This window comes from Salvelinus alpinus, chromosome 24 (assembly GCF_045679555.1).
Source record: "Salvelinus alpinus chromosome 24, SLU_Salpinus.1, whole genome shotgun sequence".
NCBI lineage: Eukaryota > Metazoa > Chordata > Actinopteri > Salmoniformes > Salmonidae > Salvelinus > Salvelinus alpinus.
The window spans coordinates 36,455,550-36,477,520 of NC_092109.1; the positions used below are offsets into that span (position 1 = coordinate 36,455,550).

At 45.2% G+C, this 21,971-nt stretch overlaps 2 protein-coding genes across 2 annotated transcripts in view; one reads left to right on the forward strand and one right to left on the reverse strand.

Moving 5' to 3' along the window:
* Positions 1–5,034: 5,034 nt before the first annotated feature.
* sdf2 (stromal cell-derived factor 2) lies at positions 5,035–8,182 on the reverse strand. The gene is made up of 3 exons (XM_071364828.1): positions 7,747–8,182; positions 7,374–7,570; positions 5,035–6,771 (listed from the first exon to the last, which is right to left on the reverse strand). The coding sequence occupies exons 1-3, from the start codon at positions 7,919–7,921 to the stop codon at positions 6,469–6,471; spliced, it is 675 nt and encodes a 224-aa protein (XP_071220929.1). The 5' UTR covers positions 7,922–8,182; the 3' UTR covers positions 5,035–6,468.
* Positions 8,032–21,971, forward strand: part of supt6h (SPT6 homolog, histone chaperone and transcription elongation factor) — a 40,492-nt gene continuing 26,552 nt past the window's right edge. Inside the window, exons 1-16 of the mRNA XM_071364825.1 lie at positions 8,032–8,395; positions 9,227–9,334; positions 9,465–9,635; positions 10,237–10,310; positions 10,875–11,076; positions 11,219–11,300; positions 12,271–12,529; positions 12,636–12,737; positions 14,965–15,078; positions 15,907–15,996; positions 16,172–16,314; positions 16,831–16,985; positions 17,768–17,884; positions 18,956–19,085; positions 20,044–20,194; positions 20,671–20,825. Of these exons, the coding sequence (XP_071220926.1) occupies positions 9,238–9,334; positions 9,465–9,635; positions 10,237–10,310; positions 10,875–11,076; positions 11,219–11,300; positions 12,271–12,529; positions 12,636–12,737; positions 14,965–15,078; positions 15,907–15,996; positions 16,172–16,314; positions 16,831–16,985; positions 17,768–17,884; positions 18,956–19,085; positions 20,044–20,194; positions 20,671–20,825 (2,042 nt within the window). The 5' untranslated portion in view covers positions 8,032–8,395; positions 9,227–9,237. The remainder of the gene's footprint in view (positions 8,396–9,226; positions 9,335–9,464; positions 9,636–10,236; positions 10,311–10,874; positions 11,077–11,218; positions 11,301–12,270; positions 12,530–12,635; positions 12,738–14,964; positions 15,079–15,906; positions 15,997–16,171; positions 16,315–16,830; positions 16,986–17,767; positions 17,885–18,955; positions 19,086–20,043; positions 20,195–20,670; positions 20,826–21,971) is intronic.

A 21,971-nucleotide genomic window follows, 5' to 3' on the forward strand; every position in this document is an offset into this window, starting at 1 on the left:
TGGTTTGGTCAGGGTGTGATTTGGGGTGGGCATTCTATGTTTTGTTTTCTATGATTTTGTGTTTCTATGTTTTGGTTCTCAATCAGGGACAGCTGTCTATCGTTGTCTCTGATTGGGAACCATACTTAGGTAGCCCTTTTTCCCTCCTTTCTGTGTGGGAAGTTGTCTTTGTTTGTGGCACCATAGCCCTTAAGCTTCACGGTCGTTTTTGTATGGTTTATTGTTTTGTTGGCGTCATTTTTAAATAAAAGGAAAATGTGCGCTCACCACGCTGCGCTTTGGTCAACTTCTTTAGACGGCCGTGATAGGTATTTTCTGCTGGCTTGCCCCAGCACCACAGAAAGCACTGAGCTAGGCTGAAACACCTGCATTTTGGAGCTGCCTTACTCAAGAAAACAAAAAAAGAGACCATGTTTGTATGTGGCTTTATTAACTCAATGAAATATATATATTTTTTACATTGTTTGCAAACTGATATGTGACACTTATTAATGCCAAAATAACATGCAAAACAGGCAACCCCCCAAAATGTGGGGCTCTGCCCCACCTCCCCTGAATGATGGATCGCCACTGGCTGTAACGTATAACAAAATGTTGAAAAAGTGAAGGGGTCTGAATACTTTCCGAATGCACTTTATGTCAACGTTTTGGTTCAAATGTCACTTCTGATCATGTTGTTCAGTGTCATCTGGTTTATTTTTTGTCTGAAGGAGTAGCTGGATGTATCAGTGGTTTTACCATGAACATGAGGGTGTGGTGTACAACATCTATCACCTTTACCTTGTCCAGGTGTTTACAGCATCTATCACCTTTACCTTGTCCAGGTGTTTACAACATCTATCACCTTTACCTTGTCCAGGTGTTTACAACATCTATCACCTTTACCTTGTCCAGGTGTTTACAACATCTATCACCTTTACCTTGTCCAGGTGTTTACAACATCTATCACCTTTACCTTGTCCAGGTGTTTACAACATCTATCACCTTTACCTTGTCCAGGTGTTTACAACATCTATCGCCTTTACCTTGTCCAGGTGTTTACAACATCTATCACTTTTACCTTGTCCAGGTGTTTACAGCATCTATCACTTTTACCTTGTCCAGGTGTGTACAACATCTATCACCTTTACCTTGTCCAGGTGTTTACAACATCTATCACCTTTACCTTGTCCAGGTGTTTACAACATCTATCACCTTTACCTTGTCCAGGTGTTTACAACATCTATCACTTTTACCTTGTCCAGGTGTTTACAGTATCTATCACCTTTACCTTGTCCAGGTGTTTACAACATCTATCACTTTTACCTTGTCCAGGTGTTTACAGTATCTATCACCTTTACCTTGTCCAGGTGTTTACAGTATCTATCACCTTTACCTTGTCCAGGTGTTTACAACATCTATCACCTTTACCTTGTCCAGGTGTTTACAGTATCTATCACCTTTACCTTGTCCAGGTGTTTACAGCATCTATCACTTTTACCTTGTCCAGGTGTTTACAGCATCTATCACCTTTACCTTGTCCAGGTGTTTACAACATCTATCACCTTTACCTTGTCCAGGTGTTTACAACATCATCACCTTTACCTTGTCCAGGTGTTTACAGCATCTATCACCTTTACCTTGTCCAGGTGTTTACACTACATCACAGGTGAGTCATGTAACTCAGAGACTACATGGAGAGATCAGATGCCCAGGTGACCGCACTGCAGAGACACAGCCAATCAGCAGCTAACCCTGAGGAGAGGGAGGGGCTACTGGTATTGGACTCCCATGACATTGAAGCTACTTAACATTGTTATAAAGGCCACTTAACAGTGTCATATGCATGACATAACATAATACACATTAGTTACAAGAGAGATTTGTTGAACAATGCATTAAAATATTACAGTTAAGGCTGTCTAATGTTGTCTAGAAACACCTCAAAGAGGACATTATACAACATGCAAAACATATTGCTGTTGGTTCATGTCAACATTACTAAGGTAACCCCAATCATTTCCCCAGTGTATATTATGTCTGAGGAACAGTCTCTTTGGGTTCAGACAGCCCATTTCTCTCACATCTCCTCCTTCATACTCTACACACAGGTCCTAGAGCACTAAAGACACACCCGCTATGACTGTACACACCCCAAGGTGGGGAACACACGTCACACAGGAATGCAAACACAGACGCACGCACGCACACACACACACACACACACACACACACACACACACAGCTCTATGTCATTTCATGGAGTTCTATATCAGGTTCTTGAGTTCTATGTCACATTTGAGTTCTATGCCCTGAGTGTTCCTTCTGTGCACTACCAGTGGGCCAAGGAGCACATCTACCTGTTGGCCAGTCTTTGTGAGGAGAATATTCCACTGGAATGGTGAACTCTACCTCTGTCACTGTGAGTCTGGGTCAATAAAATTCTAGTCTTTCACTCAAGCGTGTATGCATATTGAATAGTCAAACTCTCTTTATGTCAAGGGCTCTATATTCAATCAGTATCGCGGAAGTTCAGCATTGCAGCGTGATTGAAATTTAAAGGCAATTTCCTCAAGTTAGCCAAGACTGCATTCATGGTAAACAGTGCATATGTCCCTCATATGTCGGCTCAATGGGAAATTAACTTTGCTTTTCTATTACGCAATCTGATCCAGATTGAATAGAGGCAAGTTGCTCCAATATATGTGGTTCCATTGAAGTACATCATGTAAACGGTTGTGTATTACCAGTAGCTACAGAGTTACAGCTCTCACAATCTCCACGGCATTGAACATTAAAGATGCAGTCCAGGATCTAAAGCACTGACAAATTCATAACATATTGTATGAACTGGAATTCATAACATGTCATACCAATTGCAAAAAATACATATATATAAACTCAGCAAAAAAAGAAACGTCCCTTTTTCAGGACCCTGTCTTTCAAAGATAATTCATAAAAAATCTAAATAACTTCACAGATCTTCATTGTAAAGGGTTTAAACACTGTTTCCCATGCTTGTTCAATGAACCATAAATAATTAATGAACATGCACCTGTGGAACGGTCGTTAAGACACTAACAGCTTACAGACGGTGGGCAATTAAGGTCACAGTTATGAAAACTTAGGACACTAAAGAGGCCATTCTACTGACTCTGAAAAACACCAAAAGAAAGATGCCCAGGGTCCCTGCTCATCTGCGTGAACGTGCCTTAGGCATGCTGCAAGGAGGCATGAGGACTGCAGATGTGCCCAGGGCAATAAATTGCAAGTCCGTACTGTGTGACGCCTAAGACAGCGCTACAGGGAGACAGGACGGATAGCTGATCGTCCTCTCAGTGGCAGACCACGTGTAACAACACCTGCACAGGATCAGTACACCCGAACATCACACCTGCGGGACAGGTACAGGATGGCAACAACTGCACGAGTTACACCAGGAACACAATCCCTCCATCAGTGCTCAGACTGTCCACAATAGGCTGAGAGAGGCTGGACTGAGGGCTTGTAGGCCTGTTGTAAGGCAGGTCCTCACCAGACATCACCGGCAACAACGTCGCCTATGGGCACAAACCCACTGTCGCTGGACCAGACAGGACTGGCAAAAAGTGCTCTTCACTGACGAGTCGCGGTTTTGTCTCACCAGGGGTGATGGTCGGAATTGCGTTTCTCATCGAAGGAATGAGCGTTACACCGAGGCCTGTACCCTGGATCGGGATCGATTTGGAGGTGGAGGGTCCGTCAGGGTCTGGCGCGGTGTGTCACAGCATCATCAGACTGAGCTTGGGACTTGTTCAGTTTATGTCTCAGTTGTTGAATATTGCTGTTGTTATGTTCATACAAATATTTACACATGATACGTTTTGACAGTGAGGACGTTCCTTTTGCTGAGTTTATATATATATACACACACACACTACCGTTCAAAAGTTTGGGGTCACTTAGAAATGTCCTTGTTTTTTAAAGGAAAGCACTGTTTTTGTCAATTAAAATAACATTAAATTGATCAGAAATACAGTGTAGACATTGTTAATGTTGTAAATTACTATTGTAGCTGGAAACAGATTTTTTTAATGGAATATCTACATAGGTGTAAAGAGGCCCATTATCAGCAACCATCACTCCTGTGTTCCAATGGCACGTGGTGTTAGCTAATCCAAGTTTATCCTTTTAAAAGGCTGATTCATGAAGATTCATGAAGATTCATGAAATAGTACCCGCAAAACACCAGTCTCAACGTCAACAGTGAAGAGGCGACTTCGGGCTGCTGGCCTTCTAGGCAGAGTTCCTCTGTCCAGTGTCTGTGTTCTTTTGCCCATCTTAATCTTTTCTTTTTATTGGCCAGTCTGAAATATGGCTTTTTCTTTGCAACTCTGCCAAGAAAGTCAAGCATCCCAGTCGCCTCTTCACTGTTGACGTTGAGGCTGGTGTTTTGCGGGAACTATTTCATGAATCTTCATGAATCTTCATGAATCAGCCTTTTAAAAGGATAAACTTGGATTAGCTAACACCACGTGCCATTGGAACACAGGAGTGATGGTTGCTGATAATGGGCCTCTGTACGCCTATGTAGATATTCCATTAAAAATCAGCCATTTCCAGCTACAATAGTGATTTACAACATTAACAATCTCTACACTGTATTTCTGATCAATTTGATGTTATTTAATGGACAACATTTTTTGCTTTTCTTTTAAAAACAAGGACATTTCTAAGTGATCTCAAACTTTTGAACGGTAGTGTGTGTGTGTATATTTATATATATAAATAATTATTTTTTGCAGGACGTAACATATCATACAGTAATGCACAACTGTGCACAATTTTCAGGGACCCGTTTTGGCTCGTGACATGAGCAATACTTTCAAAACTTCTGGCTGAAATTATATAAAATCTCTGGAGCATCACTTTAAGTGTTGTTATGTCTCTGTAATAAAAAGTATTAAGAGCCATTGATGAAGAGGGTAGAAATCTGAAGAGAGAAGACCTTTCCTGACTTGACTATACAAACGAGTTACGTCATCAACCAAGGACAGACAGAGAACATAACACTGGTTAGCACAAAACATCCATTTAATCTGAGGTATCTATTACAATCATGTTCAAGTCTTGTGAAAACAAACCTTTGTGTTGAAATGAACCGTCACAGACAGCTGATAGAAAACACTTCGTAAGACCCATGTCAGACCAGACAGGCTGTAGCTGTCAACCCCTGGGACAATGACAGCGTGGCTGGGGTCAATTCCAATCTAATTCTGTTAGTTCTAGAAGGTGAATTGAGAAATTCTAGACTCAAAAAGTGCCTTTCGTTTTCAACGGGGACGTTCCTTTCCGTTCTTCAATTGGAATTATGATTCAGGTTCTGAATTTCCTGAATGGAATCGACTCCTACCACTGACTGTGACACAATACTGTAGTGGACAGAGAATTATGGTACACTTCATGTTTCAGCTTAGTCAATGGAAGGGATATGTAATACTGTATGGACTTAAACTGAAAGCAAGTCAAACAAAGAAACCCTACTTGTTCATGGTGAAGAAGAGAATTGTGGGGATAGGCAGTGTGCTAGGATTCAAATGTTTCTTTAAAATGGTTCAAACTGCTCCTCTTTATTAATACAACTACACTTGTTTGAATAGTAGAGAAATCGATAATGTAATACAGGCATCGTAACAAGGCTGTTGTTTTAAGTACGTTTGTAGACGCACAAGACTTGTTTCTTGAAATAAGCATTCTGGCCTCCATTTAGCGTTTTTGTGCACAATCAACACAAACCTGCAGAATTGATATGGACCGTAGTCTGTTGTTGATCATATCAGGGGACCAATAAAGTCATATTTACCCTATTCTATAACCAGTCAGACATGGGGCGGCGCACCATCTTAGAGGCACTAGCAAAATGGCCATGTAGCACCTCTGACATACAGAACAATAAAATCACTAGCTGTTTTTGTTCTGGTGTCTCACATACATTTACATGTCTATGTTGAAGTACCACGTTGGGAGGAGGTGTGTGGAGGGGAGAGTACCATGTTGGGAGGTGTGTGGAGGGGAAATAGAAAATAGTATTTACTACATCTTGTAGCAGCATTCGTTTAGTGTATCAAATAGTCTCTGTTGATGAGGTCAGGTGACGGAGATTGGATTGGTCAAAGAGTTCTGTAGTGGTGCTGGCAACCCCCAGATTAGATCCACTGTGCGTTAGAGTGTCCTCAAAACAGAGCGAGTTGAGTAAGAAACAGGTAGGCAGACAACTAAGTTGGGTTGGATACAGGGGGCCAGAGGAGATCACAACTCTGGGTGGGGGGGAGGAGAGAGAGAGCGAGAGAGCGACAACAGGGAGGAAAATGGTATGTAGAGCCAGGTCAGGTTGATTGAGAATCAAAACTCTGTGCAGAGCAGAGGATGGCTGTAGTCAGTCCGTGTGTGGAGGATGGCTGTAGTCAGATCAGAATTCTGTGTGTAGAGGATGGCTGTAGTCTGATTGAATCAGAACTCTGTGTGTAGAGGATGGCTGTAGTCCTTGTTCCCTAGTGGGCTTTCACTGGGCTTCATATAGACCCCCTCCATGGCCCTCCACAGGCTGTGCTGGCTGGGGCCCGTCATGGCGTGCACTTCCCTCTGCCCGTGGATGGGCCGGCCATACTGCTCCCCCGTAATCGATAGCAACGCATCGGTGGAGGCGTGCTGGAAGCGGACAGCCTCCTCGCGCTGCCACACCGCCCCTCCACACTGCACCGTCCACTCATCCAGGTGGTCTCCTTCTCCCTCCTCACCAAACGCACTCACCTCCTGAGAGAGGGGGGAGAGGGAGAGAAAGCACGGGGGAGGGAGAAAGAGGATCAGAGAAAGCATGAACAATTATACAATGATATATCTTTTTAGTATTGTAGTTAGTGATTGAGGGGGACAGAGAGCAGGGCATCCCTGAAGTTACAGGTCAAGGACAACACACCCTACAACCTCCTGTGCCATGAAGGTCCAGACCTCTTGTGATACACTTATCTCCACACAGTGAGCGAGGCTAAAGTGTTTCAAAACAGAATAAACAAATATTGACTTAAACTTTTCCCCCAAATGACAGCCTATTCCCTATACCCTTCAAACTCGACTCTGGACCTCGAAGACAGTTCCACTGCCCTTTTTCACTGTTTCCCCTAATCAGGGACTGATCTAGACCTGTGACACCAGTTGTGTGCAAAATAATTATCAGGTAGAACAGAAAACCAGCAGGCTCCGGACCTCGTAGGGTATGAGTTGAGTACCCCTGCGCTATCCAGAGCACTACTTTTGACCAGAACCTTATGGGCCCTTTTTAACTATAGCCATATGGGCCCTGGTCTAAATAGGGAATAGGGTGTCATTTGGGTCACAAACATGATGTTTCCCTTGACCTGGTTGGAGGAAAGCGGAGAGGAGAAGTAGTGGCTGTGCAGGTTGCGTCCAGTGTTGACATGTGTGAGGCGGATGGTCTGACCACACTTAATAGGAGTCCCCCGGTGACACAGGACCCCGCTGGTGCCCCGTACACTCCAGTAACTGTTACTGTCCTCCACCGTGGTCACGCCTGTTACTGACTGCTGCCCGCTGCCTGGCAGGACAGAGAGAGACAAATACATCGTCAGGCAAACAGAAACATGAGTGAGAACAATGGAGAAGAGAGAGAATATAATCAAGTCAAGCTGTTTTCCATCTCTGTATCCAAGCTATAGTTAGCTACTAGTAGACGTTGGCAGTTGGCTAGCTAGCAAGAACACATTGACTCACCGGAGCCGTAGCGCACGTCGTGAGAGTGCAGTCTGACATTGTGCTTTACATTTAACAGCTTCACGACCGAGCCGCAAGTCACAAAGCTCAGTTCCGTCCCGAGCGATAGCCCAAATAAACATGTTAATAAGAAAGCGCCCAATAAAAAGTGTGAATGACCAGTACAGTTATCCATTACCGCTCGCAGCTGCCACTCAACTCAGCGATTTTCATTAGTTTATGCTACGTCATCAAAACGGTACAGTGGGGAAGGAGGTATAATATGACAGCTCCCCCTGCTGGCGCGGATTAGTCACTTTAGATGAAAAGTGATGGGGCTTTTGCGGGTTTCGTTATAACTTTGAAGTACTTAAGGAGTCTACTTCGTTTGTTTACGTTGAAATCAACACTTGTTAGTTCGTTATTTTCCTTTTATCGCTGCGGAACGTGGTCGCAGGACTTGACGTTATAATATTGTCCACCAGAGGGAGTGGATGGGCTCCACGAGCAAAAACCACTTCACACAGAGTCGGAAGTTTCCTTACCACCGGAATTCAACACGCCGCTATTCATCAGCCATTTTTATTATTAGAAGCTGTTCGAAAATATAGCATAGCAACATATCCTTCTACATTTAAAGGATTTAGGTCAAGTATCGTCGCAGGGAGAAGTAAGTTATTTTAACAAAGGAGTTTGGTGTCCAGTGAAATAATCCCGCGCCAACAACATGGGAACAATAGCATTGACTGTTGTCCCCCTGGCTAATTTGTTAACGTGCTGTTAGCTAAGTTAACTAGCTACAGGGGCCTTGTTGTTGTCGTCTCCCAGTACCTTGATTTAGCAACAAAACATATTGCTAACTGAAGTCAAGGATACACAATTCAGAGTTCATTATCAACGTGTCTTGGTAATATAACAACTGAAAGTCGCCACATGGCTAACGAAAGCCCTTCACGTTTAACTTAGCTAGCTAATGGAGTTTTTGTGCTTGCTAGCCAGTTAGCATGGGTATATAGCTAATTAGCTACTGAGATACGAAGTTCAAAACAACGAAAAAGCATAGTTAGCTAGTTATGTAAGCGTTCTATAAAACTGTAGAGATGGTTGGCTAGAAAACCAAGCATCCCAGCGCAACATTGGTTTCTTAATTAACCGTACCTAACGTTAGCTAGCTAGGTACTGTAGTATCTAAGTGTGCCGTTTGTCTTTTCTGTTCACTGGTGTTTACTGGTCTTTTGTTTGCGTGAGACGTCAATCATCTGTTTGAATATGTTGTTCCAGAATCGCGCAACTCGTTACGGTTCTCAATCCATCCACGATTCTCTCTTCTGAACGTTGTTGTGCGGGATCGAGTGCCTTACTAGCTTTCCTGGTTTGGTGCATCTTTGAAACTGACAGCAAGACTGTTAAAGCAACTCTGAAAATAATATTATTTAAATATATGAGACAAATTCTATCTTTTAGTGCGATCCTTGTGTTAACCTGTAGCGTGTGTGTCCAGGCCTTGCAGACATGTCTGACTTCATCGATAGCGAGGCTGAGGAGTCGGAGGAGGAGTTTGAAGAGAAAGACCTGAAGCCTAAAAAGACCCAGGCGTTTATGGATGATGGTGAGCACATGATTACAATGTACTGATTTCGTATGATTCGTGCAATTCCTCTATCATGTATTCATCTGTGTGTTTAGTTTATGAGCAAATGTTTGCATGTGTGTTTAATTCTTCCTCCAACCCCCAACAGAGGAAGAGGAGGAAGAGTTAAACACAGAGGACCAGGATGAGCACGGGAACCTGATGGGGCTCATCGACGATGATGTGGATGAAGATGAGGAAGAGGAAGAGAAGAAAAGCGGAGGAGCGGGCAGCGGCAGCGACTCAGAGGATGAAGTCAGACACAGACGCAAGAAACGCAGTAAGTTTGGGCTTCAGGGCTGTTTGAGAGATTTCATTCCCCAAAAATTGGTAGTCTTGCCTAGTAGATAAATGAAAGCAATTTTATGTAAACCAAATTCTTCTCTGTCGCACTTTTCCCTCTATCTCTCCTTTCCTACCTCACCCCCCTTTCTATCTCGCTCCTTTCCTACCTCGCACCCCCCTTTCTTGCTCCTTTCCTACCTCGCCCCCCCTTTTCTTGCTCCTTTCTTCCCTCGCCCCCCCCTCTCTCGCTCCTTTTCTACCTCTCCCTCCCACCCTCTTTCTACCCCCCCTCCCTCTTTCCCCCTCTCTCTCACTCCCTCGCTCCCCCTCTCTCTCCCTTCCTCCCTCTTTCCCCTCTCTCTCACTCCCTTCCTCCCTCTTTCCCCCTCTCTCTCACTCCCTTCCTCCCTCTTTCCCCCTCTCTCTCACTCCCTTCCTCCCTCTTTCCCCCTCTCTCTCACTCCCTTCCTCCCTCTTTCCCCCTCTCTCTCACTCCCTTCCTCCCTCTTTCCCCCTCTCTCTCACTCCCTTCCTCCCCCTCTCTCTCACTCCCTTCCTCCCTCTTTCCCCCTCTCTCTCACTCCCTTCCTCCATAGACTATGACGACTACCTGGATGATGATGATCTGGACCTTATTGAGGAGAACTTGGGAGTCAAAGTCAAGAGGAGGGTAAGCAGTCACTTCCTGTCTGGGTTAGGGTAAGCAGTCACTTCCTGTCTGGGTTAGGGTAAGCAGTCACTTCCTGTCTGGGTTAGGGTAAGCAGTCACTTCCTGTGTGGGTTAGGGTTAGCAGTCACTTCCTGTCTGGGTTAGTGTTAGCAGTCACTTCCTGTCTGGGTTAGGGTTAGCAGTCACTTCCTGTCTGAGTTCGGGTTAGCAGTCACTTCCTGTCTGGGTTCGGGTTAGCAGTTACTTCCTGTCTGGGTTAGGGTTAGCAGTCCCTTCCTGTCTGGGTTAGGGTTAGCAGTCCCTTCCTGTCTGGGTTAGGGTAAGCAATCACTTCAATTATAATCATGTAATTGTTATCGAAAAGGCTAAATTGATCCTATATCAGCACTCCTACTCTGAGATGCTTTGTGGTTCAAATGAGTAATCGTAACATATTCAAGTATCATATAAATGCATAACCTGAAATGGGCCCCAGTTTAAACATCTTTCCCCATCCTCACCATCCTCTATGAGGACATGGACCCCAGTTTAAACGTCTCTCTGCGTCCTCTGTTGTCCTGACAGAAGAAGAAGTATGACCGTGTGAAGACTATGGATGATGATGAAGATGACGAGAAGGACCAGATCGCAGACGAGATCTTCCACAGAGGAGATGACGAGGACAGAGAGGGGGAGCTGGAGGAGGGAGAGACAGTCGACCCGCCCCTACGTCGCCATGGTGAACGCCTCGACGAAGAAGAGGAAGAGGAGGGAGAGGAGGAGTCGGGTACTTTTGATGATAATGTTACATTTAGTACCTGAAATTATTTTTGAAAAACTCTGTTCTATATATGCAAATATAAACATATTACGGGAAAGATAATTTTGTCTGAAAACTTCCTGGCTCTGATAATCACTTATTTCCTCAGATATTGATGACTTTATCGTGGACGACGATGGCCAACCTATCACCAAGAGGAGAAGCAAGAAGTTCTCAGGATACACGGACGCGTGAGTGTTCACTCACCACTTCAGGGTTAGGGATAGTGTTAACCTCAGGGTTAGGGATAGTGTTCACTCACCTCCTCGGGGTTAGGGATAGTGTTCACTCACCTCCTCAGGGTTAGGAATAGTGTTCACTCACCCCAGGGTTAGGGATAGTGTTCACCGCCTCAGGGTTAGGGATAGTGTTCACCACCTCAGGGTTAGGGATAGTGTTCACCACCTCAGGGTTAGGGATAGTGTTCACCACCTCAGGGTTAGGGATAGTGTTCACCACCTCAGGGTTAGGGATAGTGTTCACCACCTCAGGGTTAGGGATAGTGTTCACCACCTCAGGGTTAGGGATAGTGTTCACTCACCTCAGGTTTAGGGATAGTGTTCACCACCTCAGGGTTAGGGATAGTGTTCACCACCTCAGGGTTAGGGATAGTGTTCACCACCTCAGGGTTAGGGATAGTGTTCACCACCTCAGGGTTAGGGATAGTGTTCACCACCTCAGGGTTAGGGATAGTGTTCACTCACCTCAGGGTTAGGGATAGTGTTCACCACCTCCTCAGGGTTAGGGATAGTGTTCACTCACCTCCTCAGGGTTAGGGATAGTGTTCACTCACCTCCTCAGGGTTAGGGATAGTGTTCACTCACCTCCTCAGGGTTAGGGATAGTGTTCACTCACCTCCTCAGGGTTAGGGATAGTGTTCACTCACCACCTCAGGGTTAGGGATAGTGTTCACCATCTCAGGGTTAGGGATAGTGTTCACTCACCACCTCAGGGTTAGGGATAGTGTTCACTCACCTCAGGGTTAGGGATAGTGTTCACCACCTCAGGGTTAGGGATAGTGTTCACCACCTCAGGGTTAGTGTGGACAGACCTGTATACGATCCCATCCGTCCTAGAGGTTTCCTTCCATCAAATGCTGAACAACCATTGAGAGCAGAATGTTTTCACCTGTCCCCTCTGTTCTTCTGTCCCCGTCTACAGAGCCCTCCAGGAAGCTCAGGAAATCTTCGGCGGCGACTTTGACTTTGCGGAGTTCGACGCCGACGGTGCTTATGAACAGGGTGAGGAAGAGGAGGAGGACCAGGATGAAGAGGGCTGGGACCGGCCCAAGAAGCCAACGAAGAGGAGGGTGGGGAGGAAGAGCATCTTCGAGCTCTACGAGCCCAGCGAGCTGGAGAGTAGTCACATGACTGACCAGGACAACGAGATCCGCTCCACAGACATGCCAGAGAGGTTCCAGGTAGGGTTGTGTTTGTCTGTTTCACCCTCCTGTGTTCTTGAATCTAGTTGTGATATGTTAATAAAGCCGTGTCCGTCTCACACTCCGTCCGTGCTCTGTCCTGTAGCTGCGCTCCATCCCAGTGAAGCCTGCTGAGGATGATGAGTTGGAGGAAGAGGCAGAGTGGATCTACAGAAACGCTTTCTCAACCCCCACCATCTCCATGCAGGTAGGAACCTCTGACTACACACACACACTACACACACTACACACACACACTACACACACACACTCACACACACACTCACACACACACTACACACCACACACACACACACTACACACTGACTGCACACACACACACACACACTACACACTGACTACCCATACACAAATTGACTGCATACACACATTACACATTGACTACATACACACACTACCTCAGCCCACCCCCACCATGTCTATACAGGTTTGAGCCTCTGACCTGCTGTGGAGAGTGATTCCATATGAAACCAGGACAAAGAAGGGACATGAATTTAGGGGTTTTCGTTAAATCGTAAAACACATGAACATCCCTTTACCCTCACTATTATCGTACAGCTAAAACACATGAACATCCCATTACCCTCACTATTATCATACAGCTAAAACACGTGAACATCCCATCACCCTCACTATTATCATACTGCTAAAACACGTGAACATCCCATTACCCTCACTATTATCATACTGCTAAAACACGTGAACATCCCATTACCCTCACTATTATCATACAGATAAAACACATGAACATCCCATTACCCTCACTATTATCATACAGATAAAACACGTGAACATCCCATCACCCTCACTATTATCATACAGCTAAAACACATGAACATCCCATTACCCTCACTATTATCATACTGATAAAACACATGAGCATCCCAATACCCTCACTATTATACTGCTAAAACACATGAACATCCCATTACCCTCACTATTATCATACTGCTAAAACACATGAACATCCCATTACCCTCACTATTATCATACAGCTAAAACACATGAACATCCCATCACCCTCACTATTATCATACAGCTAAAACACATGAACATCCCATCACCCTCACTATTATCATACAGCTAAAACAAATTAACATCCCGTTACCCTCACTATTATCATACTGCTAAAACAAATGAACATCCCGTTACCCTCACTATTATCATACAGCTAAAACACGTGAACATCCCATTACCCTCACTATTATCATACAGCTAAAACACATGAACATCCCATTACCCTCACTATTATCATACAGCTAAAACACATGAACATCCCATTACCCTCACTATTATCATACTGCTAAAACACATGAACATCCCATTACCCTCACTATTATCATACTGCTAAAACACATGAACATCCCATTACCCTCACTATTATCATACAGCTAAAACACATGAACATCCCATTACCCTCACTATTATCATACAGCTAAAACACGTGAACATCCCATTACCCTCACTATTATCATACAGCTAAAACACATGAACATCCCATTACCCTCACTATTATCATACAACTAAAACACATGAACATCCCATTACCCTCACTATTATCATACAGATAAAACACATGAACATCCCATTACCCTCACTATTATCATACAGCTAAAACACATGAACATCCCATCACCCTCACTATTATCATACAGCTAAAACACATGAACATCCCATCACCCTCACTATTATCATACAGCTAAAACAAATTAACATCCCGTTACCCTCACTATTATCATACTGCTAAAACAAATGAACATCCCGTTACCCTCACTATTATCATACAGCTAAAACACGTGAACATCCCATTACCCTCACTATTATCATACAGCTAAAACACATGAACATCCCATTACCCTCACTATTATCATACAGATAAAACACATGAACATCCCATTACCCTCACTATTATCATACTGCTAAAACACATGAACATCCCATCACCCTCACTATTATCATACAGCTAAAACACATGAACATCCCATTACCCTCACTATTATCATACAACTAAAACACATGAACATCCCGTTACCCTCACTATTATCATACAGCTAAAACACGTGAACATCCCATTACCCTCACTATTATCATACAGCTAAAACACATGAACATCCCATTACCCTCACTATTATCATACAGATAAAACACATGAACATCCCATTACCCTCACTATTATCATACTGCTAAAACACATGAACATCCCATTACCCTCACTATTATCATACTGCTAAAACACATGAACATCCCATCACCCTCACTATTATCATACAGCTAAAACACATGAACATCCCATCACCCTCACTATTATCATACAGATAAAACACATGAACATCTCAGCACAGACCTTACTGTCTCAGTCCGCTATCATACTATTTTTACTTTGTTTTTAAAACCACTGTTGTCTGTGTGTTCAGGAGAGTACAGATTACCTGGACAGAGGGGCCACAACTAACTTTAGCAGGAAGGGCCCCAGCACCATCGCCAAGATTAAGGAGGCCCTCAACTTCATGAGGAATCAGCATTTTGAGGTACACTGCCCTGATACTAACAGTGTGTGTGTGTGTGTGTTGTGGCTAAGGCTCTAACAGTGTGTGTGTATGTTGTGGCTAAGGCTCTAACAGTGTGTGTGTGTGTAGTGGCTAAGGCTCTAACCGCGTGTGTGTGTGTGTGTGTGTGTGTGTGTGTGTGTGTGTGTGTGTGTGTGTAGTGGCTAAGGCTCTAACCGTGTGTGTGTGTAGTGGCTAAGGCTCTAACAGTGTGTGTGTGTGTGTGTGTGTGTGTGTGTGTGTAGTGGCTAAGGCTCTAACTGTGTGTGTGTGTGTGTGTGTGTGTGTGTGTAGTGACTAAGGCTCTAACAGTGTGTGTGTAGTGGCTAAGGCTCTAACAGTGTGTGTGTGTGTGTGTGTGTGTGTGTGTGTGTGTGTGTGTGTGTGTGTGTGTAGTGGCTAAGGCTCTAACAGTGTGTGTGTGTAGTGGCTAAGGCTCTTACTGTGTGTGTGTGTGTGTGTGTGTGTGTGTGTGTGTGTGTGTGTAGTGGCTAAGGCTCTAACAGTGTGTGTGTAGTGGCTAAGGCTCTAACAGTGTGTGTGTAGTGACTAAGGCTCTAACAGTGTGTGTGTGTAGTGGCTAAGGCTCTTACTGTGTGTGTGTGTAGTGGCTAAGGCTCTAACAGTTTGTGTGTGTGTGTGTAGTGGCTAAGGCTCTAACAGTGTGTGTGTAGTGGCTAAGGCTCTAACCGTGTGTGTGTGTGTAGTGGCTAAGGCTCAAACAGTGTGTGTAGTCGTTAAGGCTCTAACTGTGTGTGTGTGTGTGTGTGTGTGTGTGTGTGTGTGTGTCTCTCTCTCTGTTCCCTCCAGGTTCCGTTCATCGCATTCTACAGGAAGGAGTACGTGGAACCGGAGCTCAACATCAACGACCTGTGGAAGGTCTGGCAGTGGGACGAGAAGGTAAAGGATGACCTTTGTCATGTGACATAAGACCTGGAGGCTCACACACCTCTGTGTTTACCAGCAGTTGGTAACCTTTGCTTTTAGGTTTTACCAACTGTAATCCAGAAGCCTCGTTCCATTGTTGATTCTCCTCGTATTGACCCACTTCCTGTCCCTCGACCCCTGACCTCAGTGGTGCCAGCTGAAGAGCAGGAAGCAGAACCTGACACGTCTGTTCCGGAGGATGCAGGGGTACCAGTATGAGCAGATCTCTGCCGACCCTGACAAGCCCCTGGCTGACGGCATCAGACCCCTGGACACTGCTGATATGGAGAGGTACGTAGTATGGTTCCACACAGGGTCAGAGAAAATGGGGACTGCTTCCAAAATGGCACCCTATATAGTGCACTACTTTTGATCAGAATAGTTATCAGAATAGTTATCCATGGAGAGGTATAGGAGAACAGTGGTATTAAGAGGGTCAATGGGACCCGTGATTGACAAGCTCAGTCCTGTACATTGTGTAAACGTTATAGCAACAGGTCTAAAAGGACAGACAGGAAGTTCAAGAATAATTTTTTTTGATGATATGGTCTTTCCCACAACGTGTGCTCAAGTGTTGTAATGCACTAAGGGCCAGTTTCCCGGATACAGATGAAGCATAGAGATGTGTTTTCTTCTCAGGGCTTTGTCTGTGTCTAGAAAGTCAACAGACTTCCCATAACATGATAGTACATCAAAGTTCAGAAGTCTCATAGCCCCATGTCTTCACAGAAGCCAGGACCCATTTAGTAAAGTCCAGCTTGTCTTACTGTTCCCTTCTGCTGCCCTCGCCCTTCTCCTCCCCTGCAGACTGAAGGACGTCCAGTCCATAGATGAGCTGAGTGATGTGTATAGTCACTTCCTTCTGTACTATGGCCGAGACATCCCCAAGATGCAGAACGCAGCCAAGGCCGCCAGCAAGAAGAAGAAGAAGAAGAAGAAGAAGATTGAGGTCAACGAGGAAGGTTGGATGCCATGTTGACAATTATAACTGATTACTATTATAGTGAATAACTATATTGTTAACCCAGAAATGATTTGATAAGGAGATCAAAATGGCTGCCAAGAGGATTTCGATGTTTCCTTATTTCTTTGAAATCACACCCTGAGACTGCTGGCTAAAATATCAAAGCAAGGTGTCGTTGCTGTATATAATAAAAGGTGTCGTTGTTGTATATAGTAAAAGGTGTCGTTGCTGTATATAATAAAAGGTGTCGTTGCTGTATATAGTAAAAGGTGTCGTTGCTGTATATAGTAAAAGGTGTCGTTGCTGTATATAGTAAAAGGTGTCGTTGCTGTATATAGTAAAAGGTGTCGTTGCTGTATATAGTAAAAGGTGTCGTTGCTGTATATAGTAAAAGGTGTCGTTGCTGTATATAATAAAAGGTGTCGTTGCTGTATATAGTAAAAGGTGTCGTTGCTGTATATAGTAAAAGGTGTCGTTGCTGTATATAGTAAAAGGTGTCGTTGCTGTATATAGTAAAAGGTGTCGTTGCTGTATATAGTAAAAGGTGTCGTTGTTGTATATAGTAAAAGGTGTCGTTGTTGTATATAGTAAAAGGTGTCGTTGCTGTATATAGTAAAAGGTGTCGTTGCTGTATATAGTAAAAGGTGTCGTTGCTGTATATAGTAAAAGGTGTCGTCGTTGTATATAGTAAAATAACAGCACCTTTTCAACAACCCTGTTTTGACTTTTGTTGTGTGATTTCCACACTCCACACATCATGTCTCTTCCCATTCCTTTCAGGTGAGGAGGAAGAGGTGGAGGAAGAGGTGGAGGAGGAGGAGGAGGAAGAGAAGGGGCCTGACCTGAAGCTGGCATCTCGCAGAGACATGTACAGCATCTGTCAGAGCGCCGGGCTCGGTGAGTCACCTCTGACCTCTCGTCTATTTATCTGTACTGAATGGGACCTACGCTTGACTTCATTGTGCTTGTGATTGCTGAAAGGGGCTTGACATGTGAAACGTGAAGAAAATATACCCTGCTCTGCATCAAGACATTACTTCTGGCAATCTGTCTCATCCTTTTCAAATTCTGCAGAGGCTGACGTGTTACAGTATGAATGCACTGGGACATGTTAATGTCAAGACGTATCGCATCAGGAACTAATAGCTTCTCTGTTAATGTCAAGACGCGTCGCATCAGGAACTAATAGCTTCTCTGTTAATGTCCAGACGCGTCACATCAGGAACTAATAGCTTCTCTGTTAATGTCAAAACGCATCGCATCAGGAACTAATAGCTTCTCTGTTAATGTCCAGACGCGTCACATCAGGAACTAATAGCTTCTCTGTTAATGTCAAAACGCATCGCATCAGGAACTAATAGCTTCTCTGTTAATGTCAAGACGTATCAGGAACTAATAGCTTCTCTGTTAATGTCAAGACGCGTCGCATCAGGAACTAATAGCTTCTCTGTTAATGTCAAGACGCGTCGCATAAGGAACTAATAGCTTCTCTGTTAATGTCAAGACGCGTCGCATCAGGAACTAATAGCTTCTCTGTTAATGTCAAGACGCGTCGCATCAGGAACTAATAGCTTCTCTGTTAATGTCAAGACGTGTCGCATCAGGAACTAATAGCTTCTCTGTTAATGTCAAGACGCGTCGCATCAGGAACTAATAGCTTCTCTGTTAATGTCAAGACGCGTCGCATCAGGAACTAATAGCTTCTCTGTTAATGTCAAGACGCTTCGCATCAGGAACTAATAGCTTCTCTGTTAATGTCAAGACGCGTCGCATCAGGAACTAATAGCTTCTCAGTTAATGTCCAGACGCTTCGCATCAGGAACTAATAGCTTCTCTGTTAATGTCAAGACGCATCGCATCAGGAACTAATAGCTTCTCAGAAAATGTCTTACTGGCCTTGGACCTCCATGCCATTGCTCTTTGCTCACTCGCTCTCTTGCTCTCTCTCTCCTCTCTTCTCTCTCTCAGATGGCCTGGCTAAGAAGTTTGGTCTGACTCCAGAGCAGTTTGGAGAGAATCTGAGGGACAGCTACCAGCGTCACGAGACAGAGCAGTTCCCTGCCGAGCCTGTAGAGTTGGCTAAAGACTACGTCTGCAGGTAACCACACACAGAGCAGGGTAAAACGCTTAACGACACACACACACACAGGGCAGGGTAAAACGCTTAACGTAACGACACACACAGGGCAGGGTAAAACGCTTAACGTAACGACACACACAGAGCAGGGTAAACCGCTTAACGTAACGACACACACAGAGCAGGGTAAAACGCTTAACGTAACGACACACACAGAGCAGGGTAAAACGCTTAACGTAACGACACACACAGAGCAGGGTAAAACGCTTAACGTAACGACACACACAGAGCAGGGTAAAACGCTTAACGTAACGACACACACAGAGCAGGGTAAAACGCTTAACGTAACGACACACACAGAGCAGGGTAAAACGCTTAACGTAACGACACACACAGAGCAGGGTAAAACGCTTAACGTAACGACACACACAGAGCAGGGTAAAACGCTTAACGTAACGACACACACAGAGCAGGGTAAAACGCTTAACGTAACGACACACACAGAGCAGGGTAAAACGCTTAACGTAACGACACACACAGAGCAGGGTAAAACGCTTAACGTAACGACACACACAGAGCAGGGTAAAACGCTTAACGTAACGACACACACAGAGCAGGGTAAAACGCTTAACGACACACACACACAGAGCAGGGTAAAACGCTTAACGACACACACACACAGAGCAGGGTAAAACGCTTAACGACACACACACACAGAGCAGGGTAAAACGCTTAACGTAACGACACACACACAGGGTAGGGTAAAATGCTTAACGTAACGACACACACAGAGCAGGGTGAAACGCTTAAAGTAACGACACACACACACACACACACACACACACACACACACACACACACACACACACACAGAGCAGGGTAAAACGCTTAACTCTGTAGAGTTGGCCAAAGAATAAGTCTACAGTTAACCACACATACACACTGACCCCCCGAGCTCTCCCTCTGTCTGTGTGTGTAGCCAGTTTAACAGCCCTGAGGCGGTGTTGGAGGGGACCCGTTATATGGTTGCGATGCAGATTGCCAGGGAGCCTCTGGTCAGACACGTCCTCAGACAGACGTTCCAGGAGAGAGCCAAGATCAACATCAAGCCCACCAAGAAGGGAAAGAAGGTATGGGAACCAAGACAACGTATTAACAGTGTTCATGTAATTGATGCTAGGTAGACAGGATGTGAGAACTTTCCTCTGTATCACCATTTACTATTGTTTAACTGAGAAGGAACCAACCTGGGATCCAGTCCTGGACTAACATGCATAACAAAGAGACCTGTCTTTAGACCACAGCCAACATAACAAACTGAGTGAGACCTGTCTTTAGACCACAGCCAACATAACAAACTGAGTGAGACCTGTCTTTAGACCACAGCCAACATAACAAACTGAGTGAGACCTGTCTTTAGACCACAGCCAACATAACAAACACAACAGCATGTTGATGTTATACCGTTTAACGTTCATGTAAGGGTTTAGAATACCGTGTCGTATTAACTTGACTCCTGCAACAAATGGTGTAGAAATGTCTGGTTTAAGACGTGATCCTCTTTGCTGTCCTCACGCCATGTTGACCCGACTCTGGTTTGTTACAGGACATGGACGAGGCCCACTTTGGCTACTCCTTCAAGTACCTGAAGAACAAGCCGGTGAAGGAGCTGAACGGAGAACAGTTCTTAAAGATGTGCCAGGCTGAGGAGGAGGGCCTTCTCACCATAGACATCTGCATCGACCTCCTAGGGGTCAAAGGGTAAGGCGTGGAGGCATCCACCTCCATAGGGGTCAAAGGGTAAGGCGTGGAGGCATCCACCTCCATAGGGGTCAAAGGGTAAGGCGTGGAGGCATCCACCTCCATAGGGGTCGAAGGGTAAGATGGAGGGCCAAACCATAGAGAATGAAAGGTTGTATTAACATGGGCAGCGCCATTTGAGGGCTTCCACCATGTTAATGTAGTCAACTGGGTAGGACTCCCAACTTCATTGGCTGATGCCTCCTTGTGACCCTGTTGGAGTCATGTACAACCGGGTCATCAGGAAGGATCAGCCAATCGTGAAGAAGAAAATGGACTATTTCAGAATAGCCTCAATGGCACTGCCCATGCTGTCACAGCCGCTCTAATGGCACAGATACAAAGATGAGTCCTCTATCTATCTCTATGGGCCAAACTCATGAGTTAAAGTTTCAGTCTCTCTGAATGGTCAAACTTACCCCCCCTCTCCTCTCTCCATCTCTCTCCTCTCTCCATCTCTCTCCTCTCTCCATCTCTCTCTACCCCCCCTCTCCTCTCTCCATCTCTCTCCTCTCCATCTCTCTCCTCTCTCCATCTCTCTCTACCCCCCCTCTCCTCTCTCCATCTCTCTCCTCTCTCCATCTCTCTCCTCTCCATCTCTCTCTACCACCCCCTCTCCTCTCTCCATCTCTCTCTACCACCCCCTCTCTCCTCTCTCCATCTCTCTCCTCTCCATCTCTCTCTACCACCCCCTCTTTCTCCTCTCCATCTCTCTCTGCCACCCCCTCTTTCTCCTCTCCATCTCTCTCTGCCACCCCCTCTTTCTCCTCTCCATCTCTCTCTGCCACCCCCTCTTTCTCCTCTCCATCTCTCTCTGCCACCCCTTCTTTCTCCTCTCCATCTCTCTCTGCCACCCTCCCTCCATCTCTCTCTGCCACCCTCCCTCCATCTCTCTCTGGCACCCTCCCTCTATCTCTCTCTGCCACCCCCCCTTCTCCATCTCTCTCTGCCACCCCCCCTTCTCCATCTCTCTGCCACCCCCTTCTCTCCATCTCTCTCTCTGCCACCCCCCTCTCTCCATCTCTCTCTGCCACCCCCCTCTCTCTCTCTCTGCCACCCCCCCTTCCCCCCCTCTCTCCTCTCTCCATCTCTCTCTCTGCCACCCCC